The 25,810-nt window shown below is 40.7% G+C and overlaps 9 protein-coding genes and 3 long non-coding RNA genes across 14 annotated transcripts; 6 read left to right on the forward strand and 6 right to left on the reverse strand.

Annotated features, from left to right (window-relative positions):
• Window positions 1–1,133: 1,133 nt before the first annotated feature.
• LOC145703985 (uncharacterized) lies at window positions 1,134–2,124 on the reverse strand. Its single transcript, XM_081781403.1, has 6 exons — window positions 1,974–2,124; window positions 1,844–1,928; window positions 1,607–1,757; window positions 1,505–1,558; window positions 1,372–1,458; window positions 1,134–1,321 (listed from the first exon to the last, which is right to left on the reverse strand). Exons 1-6 carry the CDS (start codon window positions 2,018–2,020, stop codon window positions 1,254–1,256), a joined length of 492 nt encoding a protein of 163 aa, XP_081637529.1. The 5' UTR covers window positions 2,021–2,124; the 3' UTR covers window positions 1,134–1,253.
• A 244-nt stretch (window positions 2,125–2,368) lies between these two features.
• Window positions 2,369–3,476, reverse strand: LOC145703577 (uncharacterized). Its single transcript, XM_081780953.1, has 4 exons — window positions 3,321–3,476; window positions 2,988–3,115; window positions 2,621–2,727; window positions 2,369–2,555 (listed from the first exon to the last, which is right to left on the reverse strand). The coding sequence occupies exons 1-4, from the start codon at window positions 3,429–3,431 to the stop codon at window positions 2,437–2,439; spliced, it is 465 nt and encodes a 154-aa protein (XP_081637079.1). The 5' UTR covers window positions 3,432–3,476; the 3' UTR covers window positions 2,369–2,436.
• A 142-nt stretch (window positions 3,477–3,618) lies between these two features.
• On the forward strand, window positions 3,619–4,618 carry LOC145703578 (uncharacterized). The gene is made up of 3 exons (XR_014134367.1): window positions 3,619–3,715; window positions 3,763–4,360; window positions 4,410–4,618. It is a non-coding gene; the product is annotated as an uncharacterized LOC145703578 (long non-coding RNA).
• A 902-nt stretch (window positions 4,619–5,520) lies between these two features.
• Window positions 5,521–7,110, reverse strand: LOC145704962 (uncharacterized). The gene is made up of 4 exons (XR_014134533.1): window positions 6,815–7,110; window positions 6,222–6,352; window positions 5,685–5,767; window positions 5,521–5,612 (listed from the first exon to the last, which is right to left on the reverse strand). It is a non-coding gene; the product is annotated as an uncharacterized LOC145704962 (long non-coding RNA).
• Window positions 7,111–9,525: 2,415 nt separating this feature from the next.
• LOC145702863 (uncharacterized) lies at window positions 9,526–10,090 on the forward strand. The gene is made up of 2 exons (XR_014134338.1): window positions 9,526–9,878; window positions 9,952–10,090. It is a non-coding gene; the product is annotated as an uncharacterized LOC145702863 (long non-coding RNA).
• On the forward strand, window positions 9,960–11,032 carry LOC145702861 (uncharacterized). The gene is made up of 2 exons (XM_081780152.1): window positions 9,960–10,675; window positions 10,736–11,032. Exons 1-2 carry the CDS (start codon window positions 10,333–10,335, stop codon window positions 11,029–11,031), a joined length of 639 nt encoding a protein of 212 aa, XP_081636278.1. The 5' UTR covers window positions 9,960–10,332; the 3' UTR covers window position 11,032.
• LOC145702862 (uncharacterized) lies at window positions 11,032–11,638 on the forward strand. The gene is made up of 3 exons (XM_081780153.1): window positions 11,032–11,158; window positions 11,285–11,350; window positions 11,394–11,638. The coding sequence occupies exons 1-3, from the start codon at window positions 11,136–11,138 to the stop codon at window positions 11,608–11,610; spliced, it is 306 nt and encodes a 101-aa protein (XP_081636279.1). The 5' UTR covers window positions 11,032–11,135; the 3' UTR covers window positions 11,611–11,638.
• An 858-nt stretch (window positions 11,639–12,496) lies between these two features.
• On the forward strand, window positions 12,497–15,180 carry LOC145702774 (uncharacterized). Its single transcript, XM_081780041.1, has 10 exons — window positions 12,497–12,601; window positions 12,654–12,714; window positions 12,942–13,145; window positions 13,208–13,279; window positions 13,323–13,911; window positions 14,031–14,377; window positions 14,431–14,577; window positions 14,622–14,730; window positions 14,792–14,912; window positions 14,954–15,180. The coding sequence occupies exons 1-10, from the start codon at window positions 12,551–12,553 to the stop codon at window positions 15,164–15,166; spliced, it is 1,914 nt and encodes a 637-aa protein (XP_081636167.1). The 5' UTR covers window positions 12,497–12,550; the 3' UTR covers window positions 15,167–15,180.
• On the reverse strand, window positions 15,170–16,054 carry LOC145702775 (peptidyl-prolyl cis-trans isomerase-like). Of its 2 annotated transcripts, none has more exons than XM_081780043.1 (4): window positions 15,757–16,054; window positions 15,567–15,710; window positions 15,347–15,526; window positions 15,170–15,298 (listed from the first exon to the last, which is right to left on the reverse strand). In XM_081780043.1, the coding sequence occupies exons 1-3, from the start codon at window positions 15,943–15,945 to the stop codon at window positions 15,362–15,364; spliced, it is 498 nt and encodes a 165-aa protein (XP_081636169.1). In that variant the 5' UTR covers window positions 15,946–16,054; the 3' UTR covers window positions 15,170–15,298; window positions 15,347–15,361. The 2 variants fall into 2 exon arrangements, with proteins under 2 accessions (XP_081636169.1, XP_081636168.1); XM_081780042.1 differs by having other exon boundaries at window positions 15,170–15,301; window positions 15,757–16,014.
• A 319-nt stretch (window positions 16,055–16,373) lies between these two features.
• Window positions 16,374–17,472, forward strand: LOC145705824 (N(G),N(G)-dimethylarginine dimethylaminohydrolase 1-like). Its single transcript, XM_081783321.1, has 5 exons — window positions 16,374–16,589; window positions 16,628–16,731; window positions 16,773–16,998; window positions 17,041–17,271; window positions 17,321–17,472. Exons 1-5 carry the CDS (start codon window positions 16,463–16,465, stop codon window positions 17,431–17,433), a joined length of 801 nt encoding a protein of 266 aa, XP_081639447.1. The 5' UTR covers window positions 16,374–16,462; the 3' UTR covers window positions 17,434–17,472.
• Window positions 17,468–19,738, reverse strand: LOC145705825 (uncharacterized). Of its 2 annotated transcripts, XM_081783323.1 has the most exons (6): window positions 19,646–19,738; window positions 19,009–19,088; window positions 18,023–18,881; window positions 17,893–17,961; window positions 17,793–17,846; window positions 17,468–17,743 (listed from the first exon to the last, which is right to left on the reverse strand). In XM_081783323.1, the coding sequence occupies exons 3-6, from the start codon at window positions 18,171–18,173 to the stop codon at window positions 17,550–17,552; spliced, it is 468 nt and encodes a 155-aa protein (XP_081639449.1). In that variant the 5' UTR covers window positions 18,174–18,881; window positions 19,009–19,088; window positions 19,646–19,738; the 3' UTR covers window positions 17,468–17,549. The 2 variants fall into 2 exon arrangements, with proteins under 2 accessions (XP_081639449.1, XP_081639448.1); XM_081783322.1 differs by lacking the exon at window positions 19,646–19,738 and having other exon boundaries at window positions 19,009–19,107.
• A 1,504-nt stretch (window positions 19,739–21,242) lies between these two features.
• On the reverse strand, window positions 21,243–23,327 carry LOC145704464 (uncharacterized). Its single transcript, XM_081781917.1, has 5 exons — window positions 23,172–23,327; window positions 22,988–23,062; window positions 21,790–21,979; window positions 21,635–21,742; window positions 21,243–21,592 (listed from the first exon to the last, which is right to left on the reverse strand). Exons 1-5 carry the CDS (start codon window positions 23,193–23,195, stop codon window positions 21,357–21,359), a joined length of 633 nt encoding a protein of 210 aa, XP_081638043.1. The 5' UTR covers window positions 23,196–23,327; the 3' UTR covers window positions 21,243–21,356.
• Between the last annotated feature and the right edge of the window lie 2,483 nt (window positions 23,328–25,810).

Genomic DNA, 25,810 nt, shown 5'->3' on the forward strand with positions numbered 1-25,810 from the left:
GTTTTAAAATTTAAAATTGAAATTTCAAACTAGCTTTATTCACTTTTTCTTTTGAATAAGAATATTTGAAAACAAGTTCGCCAAGTCAAAGAAGTGAGGTACTCGTTTTCGGGCCATTATGTTAATTACCGTTTCACTTACTAGTGGTCGAGAAAACTTGTCTTATCAGCCACAGAGGGGATAACGCATGCTCTTATCGCTAAAGAAAAAAGCAGAATGGACGGGCCCCTCCGCATTAGCGCTGTTTTTTTCTCTCGATAAACGCTGATTAGTAAATACTATTTTGGGCGGAGAGATAACACGTGGCTACTAGGGCCCGAAAGGGGGGGGGTCACATGACTTACAGTTAGAGCTTTATAATTACTAGAATCTACATGCTATCAGTTTCACATAAACTTTAAAAGATAAATATACCTTAGTTCAACATTTTTTTTCTCACAGATTTTCTTTGAGAAGAAGTTTCGCCGCTGAATATAAAGTATGTTCTGAGTCCCGTTAAAAGCCCCGTTACGGTTCGCTGCAAGCCGATTTCATTCCCGAACACGACGAGTGAAGAATTCACGTGTGTTCGCTTATTCAGGATTGTGGCAGCCAGCCGCCCGAAACAGCCAGCCACGAAGAAGCCTGATATTCTCTTCTTTCCCTTCAAAATGTGTCTTACGAGTTCTATTGACTCTCGAAACTGAATAAATATGCACCACTTGCTTTGCTAAAATCATCTTGCTCTAATCAGGGTTCAAAAACCTGTGTAGAAAACCTGAGTCAGGCTATCAAAGACCTTCAATAAAAAGCCGCGTAGCGGCTTTTCAAAAAAAAACGAAGCCACATAGCGGCTTCGCTAAAAAACCAATAGAGTTTAAATTTGATCTCTTACTCAGGACCCTGACTCAGGTTTTCAATACATTGTGTAGTATTGAATTGGTATTGTTTGGAATGGTTAACCATTATTCGAATAAATTATTCGAAGCCGCTTCGCGGCTTAGTTTCTGAAAAAGCCGCTACGCGGCTTTTCATTGGAGATCTTTCAGACCGTGACTCAGGTTTTCTACACAGGTAACCGAATGAAAATCTTTCTTGAAGTCATATTTCTGGAGTTTATTTGAGTTACTGTAGGCAATTCTTGGCTAGCTAGTATTGTTGTTCTTTCGAGGCATGCAGAATTCGATAGAGGGTTGAATTAAGATTGAGATTGAAGAAAAGTGAAGAATAGAGGCAAGTAATAATAGAAGTTGAAAGAAGTTCTTGCTTGAAATTCAAAGATGCTCAATTCGAAGAAATCGTTCTCGAGAAGGAACCGATAAGTTTATCGTCTTCGTTTCGGCTTTTTGATTAATTTTTGATTAGCTTGAAAACGTGGATAATTTGGATTACCTCCGACAACGAGTCTCCAGTTGATGATATCCTTTGGTGTCCAAGCATCATCATAACTGGTGCAGTTCGTCACCTGGCCGAGTTTATCTTCGAGAAAAATATTTGGCGGATCGGGAAAATTGACTCAACTAACCTGATAAAGACCAAACATACTCGCGGTCGCGATTCTGCGACCAGTGAAGGTAACCTAATCAACCCGTCGATGTTTCAAATTGCCGAGGAATCGAGTTAATACCTGTTTTTTCATTTTCGCGGCGCCAGTAATAGCGTCCGTTGAAAAGAGCAGAGCCGATTTCGTAGTTGCCGCCCAAACTGGCGTGTTCAATGGAAATGAAGTCCGGGATCTCGATCTCTTCGAATTTCAAACCGTGGCGAATTGTTGTCTCCTGAAAATTTTATCGTGGGGCCGCAATCGCTATTGTGGAGCAATTCGAGCGATTTCCGTTCTTGGGTTGCCACGAGTAGTACTCACGTTTCCTTGGATGTCTTTCTCGGTCGTCTCCCAAGCAGCTTTTACGAATGAGCCACCGCGCTTCGTCTCGTCGAATAACTTCCATCTAAGAAGCAAAAGTATTTTTCACGTAATTTCTATTAGAGACTACCTGAACTCGCTAATCTTCGTCGGCCAGCGGTGATCTTCAGTGGTCATGTAGAGCGGTCGGTTGGGTCGACGCCCTTTGAAGATGTAATTCGAAAGACAGATGCTCTCCCCGTCCCACTTGTCCCACCCCCGCTGGATGATCCACTCGTATTTTCCGCGGAATTTTGGTTTTGAAAAAGGTCAAAAGAAAGTTCCGTCTTAGGAAGAAGTTGCGGCTCTAGAACATGTGTCGAAAACCTGAGTCAGGGTCTGAAGAGCTTAAATGAAAAGCCGCGTAGCGGCTTTTTTGTAAACGAAGCCGCAAAGCGGCTTCGCAAACATGACCATCTCAATCTATTATTGATTTCTGGCATAGCCGCTTCGCGGCTTTTCATTTTAGCTCGTTAGACCCTGACTCAGGTTTTCTACAAAGGTCGAGGTTGACAAAAATGAAGTTTTATGAAAAAAAATTATTCAAAACCAAATCAAGGATTGCTAACCCACTGAATCAAATAGGGCTCGTCGGGGGAGTTCTCCGGCAAAATCTGCTCATATACAATCTTTCCGTTGAGCGTTCTCTGGTGCTCGCGATAGAGGCCGACCGCTAATAATGCACAGTTAGTGGCATAATTAGAGCTACTAATCTCGAGTGAGCTGCAACTTTCGCACCTGATAACTTGCGCAGTTCCATCAGGTGCTTGGACTTTAGAGTCTCTTTCCGCGCTTCTAAGAATTCTTTCGGTGAAGTGTAGCTCGTCTGTTGCTGGAAAGCGGCTCTTATGAAAAGAGAGTTATTTTTAGAAAGTCGTGTAAATTGCCATTTCAAAATAATATAGAGGGTTGTTTTATACACTCGGTTTCATATTCTTTAAAAGAATGACGAACTTTTGGGAAAACAAGGAGCATTTAAGAGACCTACTCGGAAGCAACATATTGTTTTCACTTGAAAAAAATTAATGAAAACATCAATGGTGACTAACAACTAAACAGAGCTTAAGACCAGTATTTGCTTATTTCAAGAAGCGCTCAAAAGTACCTTACAGATCGGCGCACTTCTCCAGTAGAAATGTAGATGTGTTTTGGCTGTTTGATTTGGGTGAGTTTGAAGCCGCTTCCGGCGTCATCCCAGAAGCCCTTTTTGCCTTCGTTTTCGTGAAACGCGTACTTTCGGGGATTAATTGTTTCCTCCTGGAAATGAGCCCGCTCATTATGGAAATCCATTCAGGGTTCATCCCTTTCTGAATTCCTTGGACGCAGATTCCAGCTTTTGCTCAAAAATGGTTGAAATACGATTTCAGCGAAATTTTTTCGTAACATTTTCTTTACGATTGTTTGGTTATCCTTTGATTAGTGGTATTAAATCCCGTGCCCAGTTTGTGCACAACGCAGGATTTAGGCAGTCGTCCTCTGAGTAGAATCCACCCATATTACGTAAAATCGGCGGCTTATCAGCTTTTTTCTCGGCAGTGGGTCCGATCATCCACACGTATTGTCCGTCAGGGTGAGATTTTGTCGGACTTGCGTTGGACTTTCAAGGGCTTTTGACATTTGATGTTGTTATTTCTATTCGTTATAGCCTTTTGCGAGTATTTCACTTGCTAACACTTCTGTGTGAAACTAAATAAAAAATCAATTCATCAAGAATTCTTTTTTCAAAAAAAGATCTGGAAAAATGAAAGAGATTTCTAAAAAATATGTAGCAGATTTTGGAAATTTTGGAAAATGTCACTATGCGCAGTTTATGAATGGGATGCGTTATCCTTGGTAAAATGAAGAAGAATAAGTAAGATGAAAATATATATATATTTTAGTGAGAGAGTAACTCATAAGATGTTCGAAAAGTCAGATGGAGAGACTGTTTGTGAAAATTGTGTTGGCTTTTTTGGTTGGAGATACTTTTTAAATCTTATCAATTTATATTGTATCAGTTTATCATTTCAAATTCAACTTAATAGTCTACAAAATATAGACTCGATTATAAAGATTTTTGTTCTTTAATTCTACGAGAAAGCCAAAAAAAGTAAGGGTTATAATTCGTACTATGGAACTGAAGGAGGGAGATTTGTTCTATCAGACGCCAAATTCAAATGTCCAGCTGGGAAATGTTCCAATGAAATGCTTACGTTTAGAGAGTTCTTCATCGGCAAATGTTGTGAGGAAGCAAGGAAGTTATATGGATATGATAGGGTTGATTACCAAAAGAAAGTTACCGAACAATTCGAGGCTTCTAAAACTGTTGAAGAAGATGCGAAAAAACACTTGAAGATGTTCTGAAAAAACTAGCCGTTGCAAAGCAAAATGTAGCCCTGGCAAAAATCGAGGTTGAGAAAGCTCAGTCTGAGCGAGAATATATGAAGTCACTAACGAGGCTGGCTTTTATAGAAGCAGCAGCTGAGATGGGTGGGACAGGTACATTTTAGCAATCTTGTTTGTTATTTGATAAAATCTAAAAAATCAGACAGAAAAGTAGAAAAAGATGATAAAAGATCAACGTGTGATATTTGCATGGAGCAATATGACAAGAGTAAACAATATGAATGTGTTCTCTACTGTGGTCATCGATTCTGCCGCAAATGTCTAACTGAACTTTCCCCGAAAATTTGTCCAGTCTGTCGAAAAGAATTCACAAATGAACAGATCATCAAACTTCACTAAAGTCTGCTATTGACTCAGCCGTTCCTTGATCCAATAAATAAAGTTTTCTTTGCGATCCTCATTCTGCATGGGCTCCTGTATCGGTAAACCATTCCTATAAATAATTCATTCCAAGGAGAAAACCATTATCGCCAAAAAGAAGGACCAAGAATTGAGTTCACTTTATCAGCAAACGAACCCTCCAAACTGAGATCCTGCCCAAATTCTTTATCTGTCAAGTTTCAATTCAAAAATTTCAGAAAAAGTAGAGCAAAAATGTGGGAAAATCCTCGAAAATTCCACGACGAGAATTCTCTTTCCACGTCAAGTTAGAGTTGGTACCTGTCTTTAATTTGTATAAATGCGGCTTTCTCATTGAAAGGGTTTGGGAGCAGCTCGTAGACGCCGTTTCGCGAATCGATTGGGGAACCAACATCGAGGTTCAGGAACATTGGCTTATCGTTATCCTGAAAATCGTTTTGTTGGTTTTTGCGATGGTGTTCAGGGTTCGGGAACCTGTGAAGAAAACATGAGTCAGGATCTGAGCCAGAATAGAAAGGCAAATTGTATGATAATTTTGCGAAGCCGCTATGCGGCTTCGTTTAAGAAAAAGCCGCTACGCGGCTTTTCATTAGAGATCTTTCAGTTCCTGAGTCAGGTTTTCTACACAGGTTGCCGAGCCCAGCTTATTCTGAGAAAAAAAATTTTTGACGAGAAATATTTTGATGGTGAGAAAGGATGTTTAATACCTGGATGCAAAAGTGCTTTTTCTTCGCGGGAACCCACGAATTCTTCGAGCCTCGAAATCCTTTGTACTTGCACACATGCCAATTTTTGGCTTCTGTAGAACGCTTTTCAACTTGTTTTACTAGACTTCCCGCTACCTCTTGAGGTGCTTCAAGAGGTGTCTTTTTCCACATTCGAAAAAGCGATTCCTGTAGGTATCATGGTCGGGTCGGCGGAGTAGAAAGCACCGACAGGTTTTCCACGTTCTGGGCCAATCATCCAAACAAAATTCTTGTCGCTGCTTTTTGAGGGCCCTTATTGGAAAACGACGAGTTTTCTCGCCTCCAATTATTGTTCCTGCGGAGCCCGGTGCCTGGCTACGTACTGCACGAAATTCTGGCACTTCTTGTTCGCCGCCATGTACAACGGCTTATTGTGTTCCACACACCAGCGCATCTTAATTTTTTCGGTCAGCTGGGGTTCAGGTTTCTAATCTCGTGTTGCCGACGTATGTAAGAGTTGATAAATAGATTCTTGTTAAATTTCAAGGACATAATTGTAGCGAAAATTACAGAACCATTTCTGATAGGAAATATACTAGAACCACTACATGGGATACAGTATTGTCTCGGCTGAAATCTGATCTGGAAAATAAACTAGAATTACTACAGAAAATCGAGAAGCCGCTCGCGGCTTCGAGTAATAGAGAACTCAAGCCGCGCGAAGCGCGGCTTTCTCGTCTTCTTTTGCTCGAAGCCGCAAGCGGCTTTTCGATTTTTTGAAGTAATTCTAGCTCATTTTCCAGATTAGATTTACAGCCGAGACAACACTGTATCCCGTCAATTACCGAATGTGCAAAAACATCCGCTTCTTTATTTTGTCCCTTGTTTGGAAATGGCCCGGAAATTACCTGATTGATTTGTACATAAATCGGTTTGCCATTCAGCATCTCATCTTCTCGCTCGTAAACTCCTCCGTATTCCTGCTGAGGATAAGTGCCAACCAAAACTTCGATTCGTTTAGGTGTATCTGAGAGCTTTTCTCTGGGCTCTGGAAGTTTCATTTTAAGGTTATCCGACGCGATAAACAATTTGCTTTATTTCTGTCATTCTTTTTTGAATGTTTGAATCGAGCTTTCCTTCTAAATCGATTGGAATAACCCGATTCCAATTTGAAATCAACCGTTAATTGGCGTCATTATCGTAACAATAAGTCTCCAGAGGCCATTTTTGGAGCTTTGGTCAAATGTCATTGAAGTTCAAAATAGAGCCCAGCCCTGTATTGTGCTGATGATGCTGGTTGAAAAATTGTTTGACCTATTTTTGCCACAAAAAATTACATGAAAAAATGACACATCGGTCCTAGTTTTTGCGGTTTTTAAAATCCTATAATTCGAAATTGAGCATAAAATTTATTCTAGCTGAAAAAACTCGACTCTGTGGTAATAAAAATTCATAATTACGCCTTGTAAAGCCACTTTATGAAAAGAAAAAGCTTTTCAACCTCACCCACCAGGCATTTTCTTTCTCTTTACATGCGTCTTCTTGAAGCTCGAAATCTCTTTCTTTTTTAGCTGCTCGGTGAAAAATAATCGAGTTACCCAGCGGGCTAATCAGCCAAAATTTATTTTACTACTCGTCTGGATAATCGCCGCCTCGTTTTTGTTTTTCCCCGCGGAACAAAGACTATAAAAAAGGATTCTTTTCTATTTTTTCGCTAAGCTGCTGCAGATGGAGAATTCGCAGGGGCGATTTATTTTTTAAAAGAGGAAGGTTTATTCAGTGTTGATATTGAAATGAATATTTAAGGGACGGCATGGACATTGTGTCACACAGCTGACAAAAATTGGAAAGTCTGATTTCGAGTGCGCAGAATACTATGCACCTGCTCTTTTTGGTACAGGGCTGGGCGCGGCAACCTGTGTAGAAAACCTGAGTCAGGTTCTGAAGAGCTAAAATTAAAAGCCGCGTAGCGGCTTTTTTAATAAACGAAGCCGCTTTGCGTCTTCCCATCACAATCATTCTTATCTATTTTAAAATATTGTCGAAGCCGCTTTGCGGCTTTAGTTTAAAAAAAAACCGCTACGCGGCTTTTCATTTTAGCTCTTCAGAACCTAACTATGGTTTTCAACAACATGTTTTTGGAATAGGGAATAAGTGGAATTACAGAACGTAGAATTATAGAAAATATATAAAAAAAATATGCCACACTGTCAATAATCGGTTTACGTTGTGCAATAGAATGACCGAAGTATGGTATATTCCTTTTCGAAACGATTCTTCATAAGCTTCTGCAAACGCTCATGAGCCCGTCCAATATTCTTACACTTCTTGCCGGACAATTTTCGTTTTCCCAGTTTCTTCATTTTTCGTAGCCTCATCTCCACATTCATATTCCAATTCTCAACCACGGTACAACGATTTTTCTCATCCCTAAAGCAATTTAATTTGTTCCAATAAATAGTCATTATTACCGAAATAATGTAAAGCCAGGTTTTAGGCAATTTTTATTGTCATTTAATTTTTTGTGAATCTTATCAAATCTGAGAATAAGTCTCAGAAACTTCGCCAGCGCGTCCTTTTCTTCAGGTGAACGGTCGGTTGATGTTTTTGCGTCATTTAACATTTCCAAGATTAAAAGTCTGGATTCTTCAAATTGAGATTTTCCGGCATTCACTATAAAAATCAAGGCGAGGAGAAAGGTGCGCATCAATATTTTAAATTTCAAATTATATATTTCTCGTTTGAACTTCGTTCTTAGTTTTGCGGTATATATATAGAGTAACACTCGGATTTAAAGAAGCTCTTGGATTTGAACTGTTTCTTTGCCTGTAATTGAGAAGCGCAACTGATTTCATTCTCTAATCAGGTTTAGAAATAGTTTCATGGCGCCTATCCTCAATTTTGAATTTTGAGAAGTCACCCTCCCCTTGATCAAATCTATCCAAGTACCAGTTCATCTTCTATGCATCTGCAATTCCAGCTCATTTCATTGTTGTGAGAAAACGGACCCCGCCCCGTGATAAGCTCGGCGGGGGACGATTCTTTCTGTACGCAGTGGAAAGTCGTTCCACGCTGTCCGTTGTAAAAGATCGGATGCGATCGGCGCTTTATCAGTTTTCTCTTCGGGGCTTATCAACGCGGCCCCTACGTAACAGAAACGAGATTACTAAAATTGCCAAATTAATTGGCGCTTTTCGACGAAAAATTATAAAACGCGATACTATCGTTGATGCCGATAAGCATTAACTTGAAAATTATTTCATTTCTTAAAAAAAAAGTCAACGTTAGTTCATCATCACTAGAATAATATGATTAATTCTCGAAGATATCAGAAATTATATGCGTAATTCAAAAACAGCCCATTCCTTTTCTGATATACTAGAATTCTTTTTATAGAATTTCAAGGGCTGTTGAGAGCTTTTTTCTATGAGTTATAGAAAACAGAAGCAACTGGAGGGTAAGTTTCACGTTTAGCTGTCACGAGCTGCTTTGTCCTTCACAAGTACTCATTTGACAATTCTGTTCGTTCCTCTTTTTCTACCTGCCGTTCTTGACGCTAAGCATCCGCCATTTCACATTTTTTCGTCCCCAAGCTGTCTCGTTTACCTCCTTCAATCACGATTTCTTTTCGCCTTTTCATTTTAAAATTTTGGATGTTTTTTTCAGGAAAAAGTTAGAACGTTTTCTGTGGTTTATTCTTTGGGCTCGCCTTCGATAACGCCTCTCGCCCCCGGATTCCTGGTCTTCCGGATCGGATGCATGCCAGAATAACATGCTCTTTCATTACTGCAACGCATAAAAAACATACTAAGGAGTTACAAAATTTTTATAAAGAAAACTAAAGTTCACGAGAGCCCACTCGAAGCTGATGAATTGCAAGGGTCCATGCTGGCAAATTCAAATTACTCAACAAGTCATGCTAGTTGTCCGCAGAAACAGAGTGTGCACCTCTGTCAAATTCCAGGATCCAAACGAAACGTTCAGCGAAAAAATCAGACGTGTAGCAACTTCATCTTCACTTGGGATTCGAGCTGTAATTAGATAAACTCGCAGTTAGATGTTTACAAATCGCAGGACTTATTTTTACATGAGTACAGTTGACCTTTTAGTGAAGTCTTGCTGAGCTTCAATCTTCGTCAAAAAGTCTCTAGATGAAATTTGTTAATCACTATCGAATCTTTCGAGAACAATTTTAACAAAACAACGCGACAAAGCTACAACCGTTCTTTACGTTTTTTGCAAAAAAAGAGAAATTGTTAGTGTCGATTGATTCTGTTTTCACGATGGATGAAGAAGTGATCGACTTGCTCGAAGATTTTTCCGATCGAGAGTTCGACGAAGAAGAGCAGGAAGACGAAGAGCCGGAACTTGATGAAGCTGATCTTCAGGAGATCGATGAAATGGACGAACCCGAACAAGAAGAGTATGAGCCAGAGCCATACGTTCCTCCAAAACCAGCGGGAAAGATACCACTCAGCTCAGCAGATCTTCTCGCTAGTCCTGAGAGACCAAAGAGAAAAATTCCGACGAATTCGGCGTCGGGGAATCGACAGGGAAAGATTCCTCTAAGTCAGAGTTCTGAAATTATTTATGCAACAGGAAAGTATAAAGTCACTTTACGTGTTATCGAACTCCTACTAAAGCTCATCAGATCTACTTGCCAGTCCAGAGAAAGCTCCCCGCCGACCGGGGAACGCAACAGGTCCTCGAAAACAAGGGAAGATTCTCAGCTCCGCTGATCTACTGGCCAGTCCCGAAAGACCTAAGAAGCGGACAATCTCGCAGAAACCAGTGAAAAAACCTGATGATCATCTGGCAAAACAGATTTTCGAAGTCGAAAAGAAAGAACCTCCTCGAAAAAAGATCCTTCTCAACTCTGATGATCTCCTTGCAAGCCCAGAAAAGCCGAAAAAAGTTGCCAGAAGAACCGTCCTACCACCAGGCACGAGTCCAGCTCAAAAGAAAAAGATTTTGACCTCTGCGCAGCTTCTGGAAAGCCCGGAAAAGGTGCAAAAGCGAATGCCTCCACCGCCTCCCGGAAGCCAAAAGAAAAAGATCTTGAACTCAGCAGAGTTGATGGCGAGCCCGGAGAAGGTTCAAAAGCGGCCTGGTCCTCCACCGCCTGGAAGCAAGAAGAGAAAAATCTTGAGCTCAGAAGATCTTCTCGCAAGTCCAGAGAAACCAACCGGTTCGGTCCTTCGTGGAACAGGGCAGTCTGCAAATCAGCAGGTTAAGATGATTCAAAGGAAGAAAATGGACATCAACTTATCCTTCAAAGAACTGACGGAAAGAAATAAGGTTGTGGAAAAGCCCGCCTCTCCTGAAGAGGAGGAGGAAGAAGATGAACGAATGCCGATTGAAGGTCTGGTTCAGAATATTTTCTAAAACTTATGCTTATAAAAAATAATTGAACCTGAAAAAGTCACTATTGCCAAGAGCAAGAAACCTGCCAAACCAGCCCAACCTGCTCAGCGGAAGATTCCGCTTACTTCTTCCCAACTTATTGACAGCCCGAAGAAGCCAATTCCTGTTTTGAAGAAAAAAGTGGCAAATCATAGCAAGAAGCTTTCATTCCCGGGCCCCGAAGAACAAATTGAAGTCGTCGATTCGGACGAAGAGCGCACTGAACAGAAGAAACTGCCCATCGAAGGAATGATTCAATTCAGCAGAACTCATAAATCATTATTAGCGACATACCAATTGAATCAGAAAAAGTGACGATTCGAAATAAACCAGCAGCAGAAGACGATGGCCCTGACAGTGAGGATGAACTCTACGACGTCAAGGAGCGGGTGGAAAATCTCCAAGACGATCTCCAAGAAATGTGGGGTCTTTTGCAAAAGCTAACAGGACAGGATTTATAATTCAAATATTTATGGAACCGTCATGTTCATGTCAGGAAGTCCAAATTAATAATAATCCAAATTAATAATCATTAACACGTCATTAACGAATGTTTACTATCCAATTAAACAGCCTTCGCACTCGATGTTACGCGAAAAACAACGGATCCAGATATTCGTAAACATGCCAAAAGGTGAGTTAACATATCTTACTCGATCTGTTCAACGCGTTTTTAGCATATTCAAGGAAGCGGCAATGTTTGAAAATGTCTGTCCAAGAGCGTCATGGGAGAAAATGAAGCGCTCCGTGGAAGATCCGGTGCCGTTTTTCGGAACCAACGTCGACAAGTGTTGCCAAACCGGAGAGGAGCCGCGAAAGAAAACAAGCAGCAAGCTCAACAATCGCAAGGTCAAGAACCAGGACTTTCTCTCTCTCATGTACCCTGTCGATTAAAGTTGTTCTAGTGCCATCCTTGCGAAGAGAATAAAATAAATCAGTTAAAAAAAGTTACTGACGATAATTCATTACTCAAGAATTGACGTTGAACAAGTGCTTTTTTCACGCGAAAATGCATGTAAAGGCGCATTTTTGGCGTTATTTCTCGCCAATTTACGAATACATTTGACCGTGCTACCATCATGGTATGCGTTCACATTAAAGAATGCGACTAGATCACCTTGCCGGATAAGGGTTGAGCAAAATCTGTGGCTAGAAATGAGAGAAGGACAATCTGCGGTGGAGCAATTTTCTTACAATGCCTCGCTATGCGCTCAATTTTGCAAATCTGGCGAGTCGGCTCCTTTTTTCACCGCCTTTGAGGATTTCATGAACTCTTAATTTCTCAGAATTTCCGGAGATATTAGTGAGCTAGGATTTCTGAGGGTCTAAGCACTTTTTGGTGATTCAATTCATGCTATTTTTCAACCACTTTTTCGACCGGAAAGTATATAAATATCGGGCTATCCAGCTCTTGAACTCTGCGTAGTAACGAAACGAAAAAGATTCATGGTATTTTCGGAAGTGCGTTGGATGGAAAAAACGATTTGGAGAGTTTTTGGAAATGCGCTTAGCATTTTTTACAAGCTTTGCATGCATACGCTTTCGAATTTTATTTGAGCCTCATGAAGGTGGGTTGGATTCAACAAGGTTAACGCTTCTTGGAGGGCTCTACTTTGTAGCACTAATCTACTGGACACGTGAACATCAGCTGATCTTTCTTATAGCAAGAAAACGTGAAATAGGTATTGTTTAGCAGTTGAAAATTTGTGGCTGCGTTGCGCAAACATTCATTTTCATTGTTTGACTTTGAGTTTGAGTAATACTCTCAGACTCCACTCCATGGCGGATTTTCTTTTGTCAGATAAAACTGAGACCCTCCAAACCAGCTTAGTTTATGTTGACCGGCGCAGAAATTGAGATACTAGAGGAGAGCAATTTGGAAAAGGTTGAGTTCAAGTTTTACTTTTTCTTCCAAGAGAGTTTATCAAATTTTTCAGGTTAAACAATTGATCAACAGTAGAGGAGATGATCTGATTTTGGAAGATGAAAATACTCCAGGTAATATTTTATAATTTTCTTCGTTGATTTCAAAAATTAATCTGGGCTTGACTCGAAACCTGAGTAGAAAACCTGACTCAGGGTCTTAGGTTAAGAATTCTGGTGAAGCCGCTTTGCGGCTTTGTTTCTTAAAAAGCCGCAACGCGGCTTTTCATTAGAAATATGCAAAACCTGACTCAGGTTTCCTACACAGGTTGCCAAGCCTAGATTTTCAAACTCAATTCTAGCTCATGTTGCTGCATACCTTGGCAATCTCGAGCTGCTCGAGTACCTCATCAAAGACCACTCGCACCTTATTAACAAACTCAACCGTTACGGATGGACGCCCTTAATGCAGGCCTGCCACCAAGGCCACTACGATTGTGTCCAACTTCTACTCGCTCACGGGGCGAATGTAAATGCCACAACGCCACTTGGCAATAATGCTCTTGGTAAATAATTAAGATAAACGTTGAATACGGATAAAGGATCTTGTTAAATATACTTTGTTCAGCTGTGGCGACTGGTTCCGGATTTGAGAAGATAATCGAGACACTAATTGCGGCGGATGTATTCATTGACAGAGGTTCCGTTCTTTCTATGAATTCGCTTTATCTACTAAATTCTAGATGAACTTACTTCTTCTATCGTCAATCCGCTTCACCTTGCTGTTCTCCAGTCACGTGATGACATCGTCAAGGTCCTCCTGCGGCAAGGAATAAATGGCAACGTTCGGAACAAATTTACCCAATGGACTCCCTTGATGACCGCCGCGGTCTCTGGCGAAATTTGCACGGCTCGACTCCTTTTCAAGAACGAAATTGATGGAGAAAAGACAAATACTAATGGTCAAAACGCGGCATCTATCGCTAGAAAGTGCAAAAATTCCGAACTTGCGGGTTTCATCGATCGCAAAACTCTTCAAAATCTCTCCAACTCGCAGGAAATAAAAGAAACAATAATATCCGCCGTCAAAAAAGGGGATGAGCTTGCAGTCAAAAAGCTCCTTCTCGATGATGCTTCTCTCGCAAACTCTCAATCTAAAGATGCTGCTACACCTCTTATGTACGCTTCGATGTTTGGGTTTATCAATTTGGTGGAGATCTTGTTGGAAAATGGAGCGGATATCGATGCTAAAGATTATGAAAATGGATGGACAGCACTTATGCAAGCGACATATTATGGACAGGCACAAATAGCCAAATACTTAATTTTGAGGTAATTTCCGGAAGTCATGTATTTTTACAAAAAGAAATATAACTTTATCTAAAATTATATGGATAAATATTTACATTGCTTCAAAAAACAACCATTCACATGGAAAAAAAACCATTAAGTGGCGCGAATGTCAATCTCCGAGCTAAAAATGGGCTAACGGCATTTGACATGGCAATGCTGATCAACCTCAACGACACAGAACTGTTTCGAATGCTCGCTGATCGCTCTATCGAGATGGATATGCAGCCCAAGAAATCAAGCTTCAACGATTTATCAACGGCTTCAAAAGGAACAACATCTCAATCAACAAACATCTTGTCCAAGATCACAAAGTCCTTCCGGACACTAGCGAAGCCGTCGAAAAACATGTCGACAGAAGACTTGTCCGCAACAATGATCCGAAAGAAGATATCGCCTAATAACTCTCAATCTCTTTCGCAACAGATTTTTTCACCTCTTCATCAAGGTCAGTACTGATAGCTCAAGGCCTTCAAGGTCATTTTATGAATCATAATTCAGTCCCCCTCAATCTTCGAAAAACTGACGACCTCCCTGAACTTGGGCCTCCAAAAACCTCTCTTCGTCGCAACATCCCTCCAGCATCACCAAAAACAAATACAGATTCTAGCGCTCCATCAACTCAAAAATCAACAACTCGTAAATCAGGTTCTAAATATTTTTTTTCTTTAGAAAAAAATTTGAATTTCAAGTCGTGAATTCAAAGCTGCTTTTTGATTCAACAAGCTCAAAAAGTAATTCCTCAAATGGTAGTGCCAGTAAGAATCTGCTTGATTACCAGCGCTACGCTAATAGTCCCGGGTTTTCATTCGAACAAGCTTAAAACTAGAACGCTATGAAGAAAATCCTAGAGTAGTCGGAGAAATACAATAGACAAGTATTATTCCAGACCTTCCAAATCAAGCTCCTACAGTTCAGCCTCTGCCAGCTCTAAGACGTCATCAACTTTAACTCCTACTCTTCATGATCTCAACCTCGACGACGTAAGTCTCCTCCCTTCTCTTCCTATCTAATCAAAATTTAGGACGTCCGGAGCGTCCTGGACGAATTATCGATGACCAAAAAATATCAAAAAATCTTCGCCGAGCAAGAAATCGACATTGAAGTGTTCAAAAACCTCAATCAAAGTGACCTCGAAGAGCTCGGAATTACTCAACCTAAGATTCGCCAAAAACTCATGCTTGCAATTAACGATGTAAAAGTTCAGAGAGGATATAAGAGTATTTTTTCAAAATAAAAATAAAATCCTGCAATTTATTCCTGTAATTTTGACATCAAAATGGGGTTCAAAAGAAAAGAAAAGGCAATAAAACATAAAGAACAGTTAGTCTACATGTAGTCCGGTGTGAATCAAGATGCTGGAGAAAATCTACTGAACAAATTATGAAATCAACAAGGAGATCTCACCCTCTCTCACCTTAGTAGCGAAAACCTAGTTGAGTTGACCGCAGTCGGAGATGATGACTTTCTGCTTAGTAGTTCCACTTGAGCTTCCGACACGCTCGATGTTCTTGACGACATCCATTCCATCAACAACGCTGCCGAACACCACGTGTTTGCCATCAAGCCAGTCGGTCTTCACGGTGCACAAGAAGAACTTAAATTTTTAAAGAACTACCAACTAACAGTGGTGGTACCTGTGAGCCATTTGTATGCTTGCCGCAGTTAGCCATGGACAAAACTCCAGGACCAGTATGCTTCAAGTTGAAATTCTCATCCTCAAACTTGTTTCCATAAATCGACTTGCCTCCTGTGCCGTTATGGTTCGTAAAGTCGCCGCCCTGGGTTCAAATTGGAAGAGTTTTCAGAGCATCGTAAATGTCAAACCTGGCACATAAATTGAGGAATAACCCGGTGAAAGCTAGAGCCCTTGTATCCAAAGCCCCTCTCTCCAGTGCAGAGAACGCGGAAGTTTTCAGCTGTTCTTGGAACCACATCCGATCGGAGCTCCATGACGATTCGGCCAGCTCTTTGGTTGCCGATCATCATGTCGAAATACACTCGCGGAAGCGACATTTCTCGGTTTCTAAAAAATCACACTGAAAGTCAACTGGTAATTTTTCTCTGAGTCGATGGTAGAAAAGCGTGCCGACTGACTGTGAGCTGATTGTGAGAAAAATCGATACGGAGATAGAAATAAATCGAAGGCAAGTTCAGCACTTCCCACGTATTCTCGACTATTGGGTAGACTCAGCGCCGTTTCATGGCAGGAAGTAGCTCAGCAATCATGGATGAGGAATGAATAAAGATTATTAATTTGCATGGCATTGATCGATTATTCGAAATTCTGGCTTTCCGTTATGTTTTCCAATTATATTTTGGCGCATTTTCGAGACCCATTTGTTTATTGTTGGATCTACTCCAGCAGATCAAATAAACCAAGAATTTGATTTTTAGAGAAATTCAAGTTGTCCCAATTTTCCAAATTCAAGAGTAAGCGTCGTATTAACGAGCAAGTTTATGACCACGTCGATTACCACCAGATTTGAATTATTTTTCATTTACTATTTCGATTTAGAATAGAGGCACGACAATGGAGTACAACACAGCCATTTGCCGAGGAATCCCAACAAGTTTGATCGAAAATGGACTTCGACTTGAGAACAATCACTCTCCAATCGATGAAGCTTTGATGAGAAGACAACATGATCAATACACTGGTAAATTAGCTCTATAAGTAAATTTTTCTCATGTATAGATGCCTTAAAAAAGTGTGGGATGAAAGTGATCCAGTTACCCGCAGATGAAACTCTACCCGATTGTGTCTTTACCGAAGATGCTGCAGTTGTCGTCGGCAAAAAGGTAACTTGCTTCAAAAATAGCTGTTTTACGTCTTGAATTAGGCTGTTCTTACGAATCAAGGGCATCCAGCTCGACGAGCCGAGGCCAAAGAAATGCGAAAGGCTCTTGAACAAGCTGGGGTGGAAGTCTTCGACATGACAGAGGAGCCAGACTCACATGTCGACGGAGGAGATGTGCTCTTTACTGGAAGTGAAATTTTCATTGGCGACTCGAAAAGATCAAACAAAGCTGGAGCCGAGTTTTTAAGAAAATCTTTCGGTATCCCTGGTAGAACAAAGCGATGTATTCAACCCTAACCTGGATTATTAGTACATCAAATCAAAGTTGACGAAGGTTTGCATCTCAAATCTAACTGCTCTATGCTCGGACTGAACAAGATCATCATCTCGAATGACAAAGACGGAAAAAGCATGGCAAGAGGAATCATCGCTGCTGCTGAAAATTCGTACACCTTCGTTTTTGTCCCGGATATAAAGGCTTCAAATGTCGTTTCCTTCAACAAGACTGTTTTCATTCCTGCCGGCTACCCTAAATCAAGAGGTATTTTAAAAATCGTTGTTGATAAAATAAGCTATCAATTTATCTTTAGAAATCATAGAAGACAACATCGCGAAAGACATTGAAATTGTCGAGCTTGGAAACACAGAGCTTTCAAAAGTCGACGGATGCCTCACTTGCTGCTCTGTTCTTATCAACGTCTGAAGTAGTTTTTTTTAATAAAGATATTAATTTCTGATTACTCGTGTGGCAGTAGTAAAGCCATCATTTATTTCATTTCCAGTTCAAAAAATATATCTACAGTGGCTTAAATCTGGCAGTTATGTTTCTTCGTCTTCAAAAACGAGATCGCGTTCTTTCACATGAAAAATTTCTCTGTCTTGAGTCAAGCACGCGTGATTGAAGTCGGGTGGTAACTGGACTGGCTCCAAGGGCGTCGAGGCGACGATTTCGTAAGATGCGTCCGAATCGTAGTCGGTTTCGTAGTCTTCGTTGTCTTCAGCCTCTTGACCAGCTGAAATAATAAATAACCTTCTGATCAACTTTCTACAGTATTTGCTTACCCAGAGCGCAGTTCGCATGGTCTTCACAAATATTTTCTCGAGCAATTCGGTTTCCTTAATAATTATTTAGTTTTTTTAAATAGGTTTTCTATTAATTTACCTTCGGTAGTATCGTCCATGATCTCAAGATAATCGTTCTCTGGAAAATTTGTCGCTTCTGTTTCTTTTTCTTTAATGTGGAAATTCAATACTGAAAGAAGACAAAAGTTTGAAACTAATTTCCACCGTTCCTTGGGTAGAGTCGACTTCCGGTTTCTGCGCGACAATTCGAGAGGTGCTCGGCTTCTCCATCTGCTCAGTCTTGATTGACATTGGTCGCCTTCTCCACCAGTTGTCGATCTGCGAACGGGTAAGATTTAATTCGAGGGAGATCTTATTCATGGTCTCTTCCGATGGCTTCTCGGCACTCTTTTCGTATTCTTCTTGCAGTCGGTTTCGTTGGGCATCGCTGAATTTTCTAGGATCTTTCAATTCTGCCGCAGGGTTGATTTTCCTTTCTTTCTCTCTTCGCCTGTTGAACCATCCACGGATCAGAGCACAGTTCTTCCCAAGTCTCTTCCGGAAATCGTCAAAATCATCCTTCGAGGGATACGCATTTTTGCGAAGGCCTCTTCCAAAAAATTTACTTCGTCCTCACTGAACACTTGAGCAGAGTTTTTCTTCTTGGACTCTTTCAACTCTGCCTGAATTATCTTCTTAGCCTTCTGCCTTCTGTTATTGAACCATTTACTGATTTGAGCCTGAGTTCTGCCAAGCGTTTTTGCATAGTTTTCCTGGTCTTCTTTCGATGGATAAGTTTCACTTGCATAAGCTTGTTCCAAAACTCTCTATCTTCCTCCGTGAACTCACTTCGACGTCCTTTTTATAAGTTCTCAACTCCGAGAAATTTTTAAACTCTGGATTCGTTTTCTTTTCCTTGTGTCTCCTGTTACAGAACCATGCAACGATCTGCGTAGCTGTTTGGCTGAGCGTTTTTCTGAAATCTTCGACATCCTCGCTTGACGGATACGCGTTCTTCTCGAAAGCTCTTTCCATAAAGTCGACATCTTGTTTACTGAACACATATCCTTCGCCTGTCTTTCTGCCGCGCTAAAAATATGAAGTCAGTAAATTTTTCTCTAGTAAAAGAGGGGGTCACAATTATAATTATTACACAATTATTATTATAGTGATAATATCATTTTCCAATCAGAAGACTCACAATTAGCTAATTTACCTTTCTCTCCGCAAGCAACGGTTCTTCCTTGATTCCTTCGACTCCCAAGCCGACACGCTCTTCGTGACCCTCAATCGTACCTTCAACCGAATTTTCCGGGTGCGCGTCATTAGCTACGGTTTGGGGTTTGCGTCAGTAGTTACGGTTGCGTCAATAGCTACGGTGCGTCAATAGCTACGGTTAAAAATGAGTCATAGGGACCATAGAAATTGACACACAGTTTAGGGTGGGCATCAACCTAGGTCGGGTTTGCCGGTTATTTAGAAAACCAGAAGAATTTGAAGCTATCTAGGTCGGTCAGAACGAGAGTGTGGTCGCTTTACGCTTCCAAAAAAGTAATAGGTAATATTGTGCACAATGTTTATTGAATAAACGCTAAAAATGGTATTTTTTCATATTGGTATCACTTTTGTAAGCGAAAAGCGACCACACTCTCGTTCCGACCGACCTAGATAGCTTCAAATTCTTCTGGTTTTCTAAATAACCGGCAAACCCGACCTAGCTTGATGCCCACCCTAAACTGTGTGTCAATTTCTATGGTCTCTATGACTCATTTTTAACCGTAGCTATTGACGCACCGTAGCTATTGACGCAACCGTAACTACTGACGCAAACCCCCAAAACCGTAGCTATTGACGCGCACCCGAATTTTCCATCTAAAAAAATTGCATCAGCTTTGAAAAATGAATCTCCTAAAATCTCTATTCGTTTCTTCTTGCGCAATTTTGAGTGATTTCCGCTTCTCTCTAACTGATTGAAAATCTAGAAAACAGATGAAAAAGAAATGATTTTTCTCGTTGATTTCCATTTGCCGAAGAGAAATACTGATGAGTCATGATTAGGCTTCTTTTTGACCCATGACTCATGACCAGACCAATCTCGAAGTTATTATGAAAGCAATTTGACAAGACAGAAACGTTGTAATTGAAGTCGTTGTAATTGTCGTGGCTAGCTGAAAGACATGAGCACTATTTGCAAAAAAGCTTTGGCCGTAATTCGCAGCGGAAGTCACCCTCTGCTCGAAACACGACATGAGCGAATTTTAATCCAGGAAATCGCGCTAATCCGCAAAATACGGAAAATTTGTATTTATCAGGGTCACACGGTACTTCTACAGGATGTTTAGACACGTTCTTTCATGTTAAAGTTCAGTTTTCCGATTTCGTAAAGCTCCAAATTCAATTTTGGAATAGCCTCAAGGACCAAATCTGGCGCTGCTCTTACTGTAAAGAGAGAGGCAAACTGTCAGGAGCCTATTCGTGGCGCCAAGCGGCGGACAAGTCTTGTTAAGTTGTTTCCGTTTGTGACACCAAATCGAAAATAAATTTCCAAAGTGTCAAGTTCCTAAATAACAGACAACTTAAATCGGCTACACGACGTTTTGACTAAACCGACGTTCTCGCTAACCGACGTTTTCGCTAAACCGACGTTCTCACTAAAAGTCAAAACGTCGGTTTGGTCAAAACGTCGGTTTAGTCAAAACGTCGGTTTTCCTTAAAAATGCGGGGGAAATCAGAGCGAATGAGAATAGGCTCTTCCTGGATTAAAAATTCTGTCTAAAGCCCGCCGTCTTACTCAAACCGAAATTTCTCTTAAAGTGTTAACTTGGAAAAACAAAATATATATATTTTTTAATTTATTATTTTAAAATTATTATTTGAATAACAAAATCAATAATTTTAAAAAATATTAAGTCTGCATAATTTTCTGATCTTTTTATATTTTATCGGTCTTGAGATCATTTTTAAAAGATTTATTTTAGTCATATTAGTTAATTTAATGAAGATATTCATTATTCTTATACTTTTACTCTTCACAAAGATCTTTCGAAAGATAATGAAAACGTCGGTTTCCAAACTGAGTCTTAACCAAATTCAAGCCGCCCACGCATCTTTAAGGAAAACCGACGTTTTGACTAAACCGACGTTTTGACCAAACCGACGTTTTGACTTTTGGTGAGAACGTCGGTTTAGCGAAAACGTCGGTTAGCGAGAACGTCGGTTTAGTCAAAACGTCGTGTAGCCACTTAAATCGCCGCCGATACATAATTTCAATTCAAGCGAGACACATCAAAGAGCTTGATTCTGTCGCTCATACCTCGCTGCTATCTCTACCTCCACAAATACAGATACCGCATTTTCACTATCAAAACTTTATGGAAAGACAAACGGAACTATTCAGCTCTTTATATTTATTTTAACTATTCACAAGGAAAATAAAGCATAAAGAAAAAGCAGCGTTGGGTAATTTTTTCATACAGTAGAAAGCGCATTACTGAGTATCAATCCCTTAATTTACTCTTCGTTTGATTATCATCTTCAAATTTTCATTTTTTTTTTCATATTCAATCATTTTGAATATGGTCGACGATTCTCCAGATTTTCGGTTTGATTGTCGGTGCTGGATTTTCTCCCCTCAGCAGGCGGAGCAGGGCTAGAACTTGAAGCGCTTTTGTCTTCGGGAAGGGGGTCCTCTTCCTTGATTTCAGAGGATTCTTCTTCCCGCTCGCGAGCTAGAGAGGGTGTCACGTGGACAGTTGGCTCTACTTCAACGATCGACAAAGCCGACTCATCAGCGGTATCATCTAAGTTTTCGTTAGTTCGTGAAAAATATGACCTTTTTCTACCTTTTCCATCGATAGAATCATCAGTAGTATCCTCCTTGTTTCCGGACTCCTTCTTTAATCTTCTCCTAGCATTCGCAAACCAAGTGCTTACTTGCGTCAGGGACATTCCTAAAGTGGAATGAATGATCATAAAGTTCATGAAAATAAACACCAACCGGAAATGAGTGCGAGCATCACTTTTTCTGCCTTAGTTGGGTAGGGATTTCTTGGATGTTCCTGGAGCCATGACTTGAGAGGACCAGTCGATTCCCGAGCTGTTTGTCGCCGCTGGATGGTACTTTGTGGGTGGAAGGCTAAACCACCGAATGGATAGCCTGTTGGGAGAAAGCCGGAGGATGGGTAGAGCTAGAAGTAGCCGTTAGTAGTTTCCTGGGAGAGTAATTATCGTAGTTGAAGAGTCTTATATGTTCCCAGGCTGCTCACTACATTTTTACGATTTCTACTGTGCTTAAAGTACCTCTAGTAAACAAGCTATTAAGCGACCGCTTCAAAGGCGCCCATCACCCCCGGTTTCCGATGTCATTTCGCCTTTTTACACGATCATCCCATGGGAGACTCATTAAACTTTGCGCGAGGACGACACGCGGATTATCTGGCGCCTTCTCAGCCAAATAAAATAATTAAGAAATGTACCTAAACCAGCAAAAGGGTATCAAGACTTCGGAAACGGAAATAGATGAGTTAGAATGATGATGATGATGATGATGATTACCCACCCACCCGGGAGCTTGAGAACCTGAGCACATTTCGTAATTAGGAAAGGGCTCGGTAACCTGCGTAGTAAACCTGAGTCATGGTCTGAAAGATTTCCAATGAAAAGCCGCGTAGCGGCTTTTTGAAGAACAAAGCCGCGAAGCGGCTTTGCAAAGTCATCTTTTCAATCGATTGCGGCTTAATTGTCAAAAAAGACGCTACGCGGCTTTTCATTGGAAATCTTTCAGACCCTGACTCAGGTTGCCGAGCCCAAACATTGATTATGATCCTCAAGTTGAGAGGTTAAAATCACCCGGAGAAACCGAAAAAAGGGAGGATTTCTGGAGCCTCCCTGATTCCGAAAGTGACGTGGATGATTTGCTAGCTGTGGGAACGCACTAGCGATGCCCTTTTCGCCTAATCTCTGTCCTTTCAAGTTAACATTATGTTACTTGTTATGTTTTTAGATGATTACGATGAGCCAGGCGTCCAGGTGACGGTTCCCATAACATTTTCAACACTAACAGGTAATCATTGTGAATGTCATGGGTTTTTGTTTAATTCTTTATGAAAAGGTCTCGAGATTATTTTCAAGATATTTATTGAGTTTTCCGATATGTTTACGGGACGATTTATCGATAGATATTAGCTTTAACTTACCGGACTTCCTGGAAGAATGGCTGGAACACGAACATCACTGACAGCTGGTGGAACTTGGGTTTGAAGCTGGAGCCTCTAAAATTTATGACTCATGAAAGCTCATTTTCTTCCTTGATTTCAATCAATATTTGCATTATTTTGTTAGGCCATAAATTATAAAGGCACCGAATTAAACTGCACTTACATTGATATGTTCTCCAAAATTCATCCTTTCGGATTCTCTTTCTTGATTTCCTTCTTGCGCTATCTTCGATGTTTTCACTGCTCAGTTGCTGTTTTTGGCGAGGAGACTAATGCGGGAAGAAAAAGTTTAGTCCTTATTATGTTATGTTTTGAGTTGAGGGTGTAGAGCGGAAATAATAATTTTAGATTTGGAATTGGTAACAAACGAGTTGAGCGCGGCGCTCATCACTCAGAGCGGTGCGTGTTACGCGCTCCGAGGCGCGCTCCCAAGTGGTGGCGCTCTTTCTAAAATTGCAGCTTGCAACTTTTGAGAAGAGACAACTTTTATGAAGAATAACAATGGTTAAATAGATAGCAATTAGAATACACTGGTTAGATCAGAAGACTTTTGCCGTGGGAGACTTTGAACAGCGTAATTGAGAAAAGTAATTAGACCTTCTTTGATTCAAAATATTGCCAATTCGAGAGCCAAAAATATTCGTACTACAGTAATGAGTAGATTATTCCCCTGTGAGAAAATTTATTGTTTATGATATCATCAAAAAACCATTCTATCGGTGTTCTTTTACCATCGTTTTGACAATAAATTTTTCCATTGAAAACTCCTCTTTTTCCCAATTTTCAAACAAAGAGCCCAAAAAGAGCCAAGCAAGGTGCAATAAATGGATATACAAACTACCTATTTGAAGTCCTAATAAAATCCCGAGATCGTCGTTTTTCTGACCTTTTTCGCGAACAGAAACAAAACTGCACGCGTAAATAAAACAACTTCCTCTTCGTTTTCTTTCTAAATTTGCTCAAATTTGCTTCCGAAAAAACTTGAGCGCGCCTGTCGCTCGATTCCTTGTTGACCGGCTTCTTACGCCAATTTCCGCCAAAGCTAATGCCACTTTTGAATTGTCGAAAAATCAAGGTGATTTTGGGAATTATTCAAAGGTCAAGAGGACTAAGAAACTTGCTGGTACTCATAGAAATATGGTATCTTCTTCATAGAAAATAAAAAAGGGGAGGGGTTAAGGTTAGGGTTACCCTGCGTTAGGTTTAGGGTCAGGCAGCCCCCTGCTAGCTTGATTATCTTGTTATATCTTGGGCGGCAGGTAGAAGTTCTCCGTTCTACAGTTCAAGAACTCAAATATCTGCACGCATATTCCGGAAGCCAAATGACAAAATCGCATCGATTAATCTGTACGCCCTAATTCTGAAAGACGATTACTGTTAGTACCGGATTCCGTACACTTTGGCGACGTACTGAATAAAGATAAAGACTAGCAGGGGCGAATACTTTCGCTCTTACTGTAAGTTGACACGTGACCGGATCACTTGAAATTCTGTATTTTGACAACGGAGCCGGTTATTTTTCCTGATAATGAATTTTCAAACTAGTTCACTGCAAGTAGAAAAAGTAATTAAAGAATTTCCGCGGCTAATCCTCGTCGGAGGCACTTGTGCCCAAACATGCCCGGAGCGATAAGGGAAGCTAGTGAGGCCAACACGAAGGAAGCCTCGAGCACTGTGATAGCGATTACTGTAAACTTCCGGCTTCCGTTTCCATTTCGGGCAGGAAGTTCGGAGTTGACTATCTAGCCAGTTAGTGGGTAATTTGCACCTGGAATCAACAGCAAATGCAGTAAATTATTGCTGATCTCTGAAGAATACATCCTGACTCAGGTTCTACAGATCTTAAATGAGAAGCCGCGTAGCGGCTTTTTTACGAAAGAAGCCGCGAAGCGGCTTCGCTAAGAATTAGTAATCTATTAAACTGGTTATGTTGCGAAGCCGCAAAAATGGGCTTCGTCCATAAAAAACGCCGCTTAGCGGCTTTTCATTTTATCGCTTAAAAACCTGACTCAGGTTTTCTATACGGAATCCTATTACTAATACGGATTGCAGAGCGCAGATCCAAGAGGAATAATCAGAAATAGAGCACCAGAATTGCGTATTGAAAGAAGAACTAACGGAGTATTGCTGGAGCCGATAGCTTCCATCACTGGATGCCCCATATTTCCGCTTTCCGAAGCACAAATGAAGGCAGAATAAAAAAGCTACTCGTCTGATGGTTGACAGTGTGACTGTATCGAGGCGGCGCTGTCAGCGGCAGTGAAAACTTCCGGCGCGATAGCTGCTCGATCAAAAGCGCTTGAATCAAAGAATCGTTGATTGTGCTGTGTTTCTTTATTCGCGAATGGATTTTGGAAGTTTTTGACTTGTTCCATAATCGCTGTGCGCCATGTCAGGCGCATGTTCGATAATGCAAAAGTCTACTTCCGATCCGATTCACAGTATCGCGCCGACATCAATCAGCAAACAACTTCCAAGACACACAAACCGGGCAATGCACTTCCGGAGCACGCCTGGGAAAATCCACAGAATACAACTTTCCACCAGAAACATTTTAATCCGAACCGGAACTAACAATTCATCTAAAGCTAATTTACTGAAACCCCATTTAACACTCACAAGGTAAGTTGATATCTCGGCAACCTGTGTGAAAACCCTGAGTCAGGGTTCGGAAAGAAAAACAAAGTGGAGTACTGTAGCCTTACAGTAATCTGAATATCTGTACAGAACTCGATAAAAATACAAAACTGGCCCTTGAATCAATGTTTTTACAAGAGAAAGTAGTGTAGTTGTACATTCAAC

The sequence above is a fragment of the Oikopleura dioica genome, chromosome PAR (assembly GCF_907165135.1).
Source record: "Oikopleura dioica chromosome PAR, OKI2018_I68_1.0, whole genome shotgun sequence".
NCBI classification, from domain to species: domain Eukaryota; kingdom Metazoa; phylum Chordata; class Appendicularia; order Copelata; family Oikopleuridae; genus Oikopleura; species Oikopleura dioica.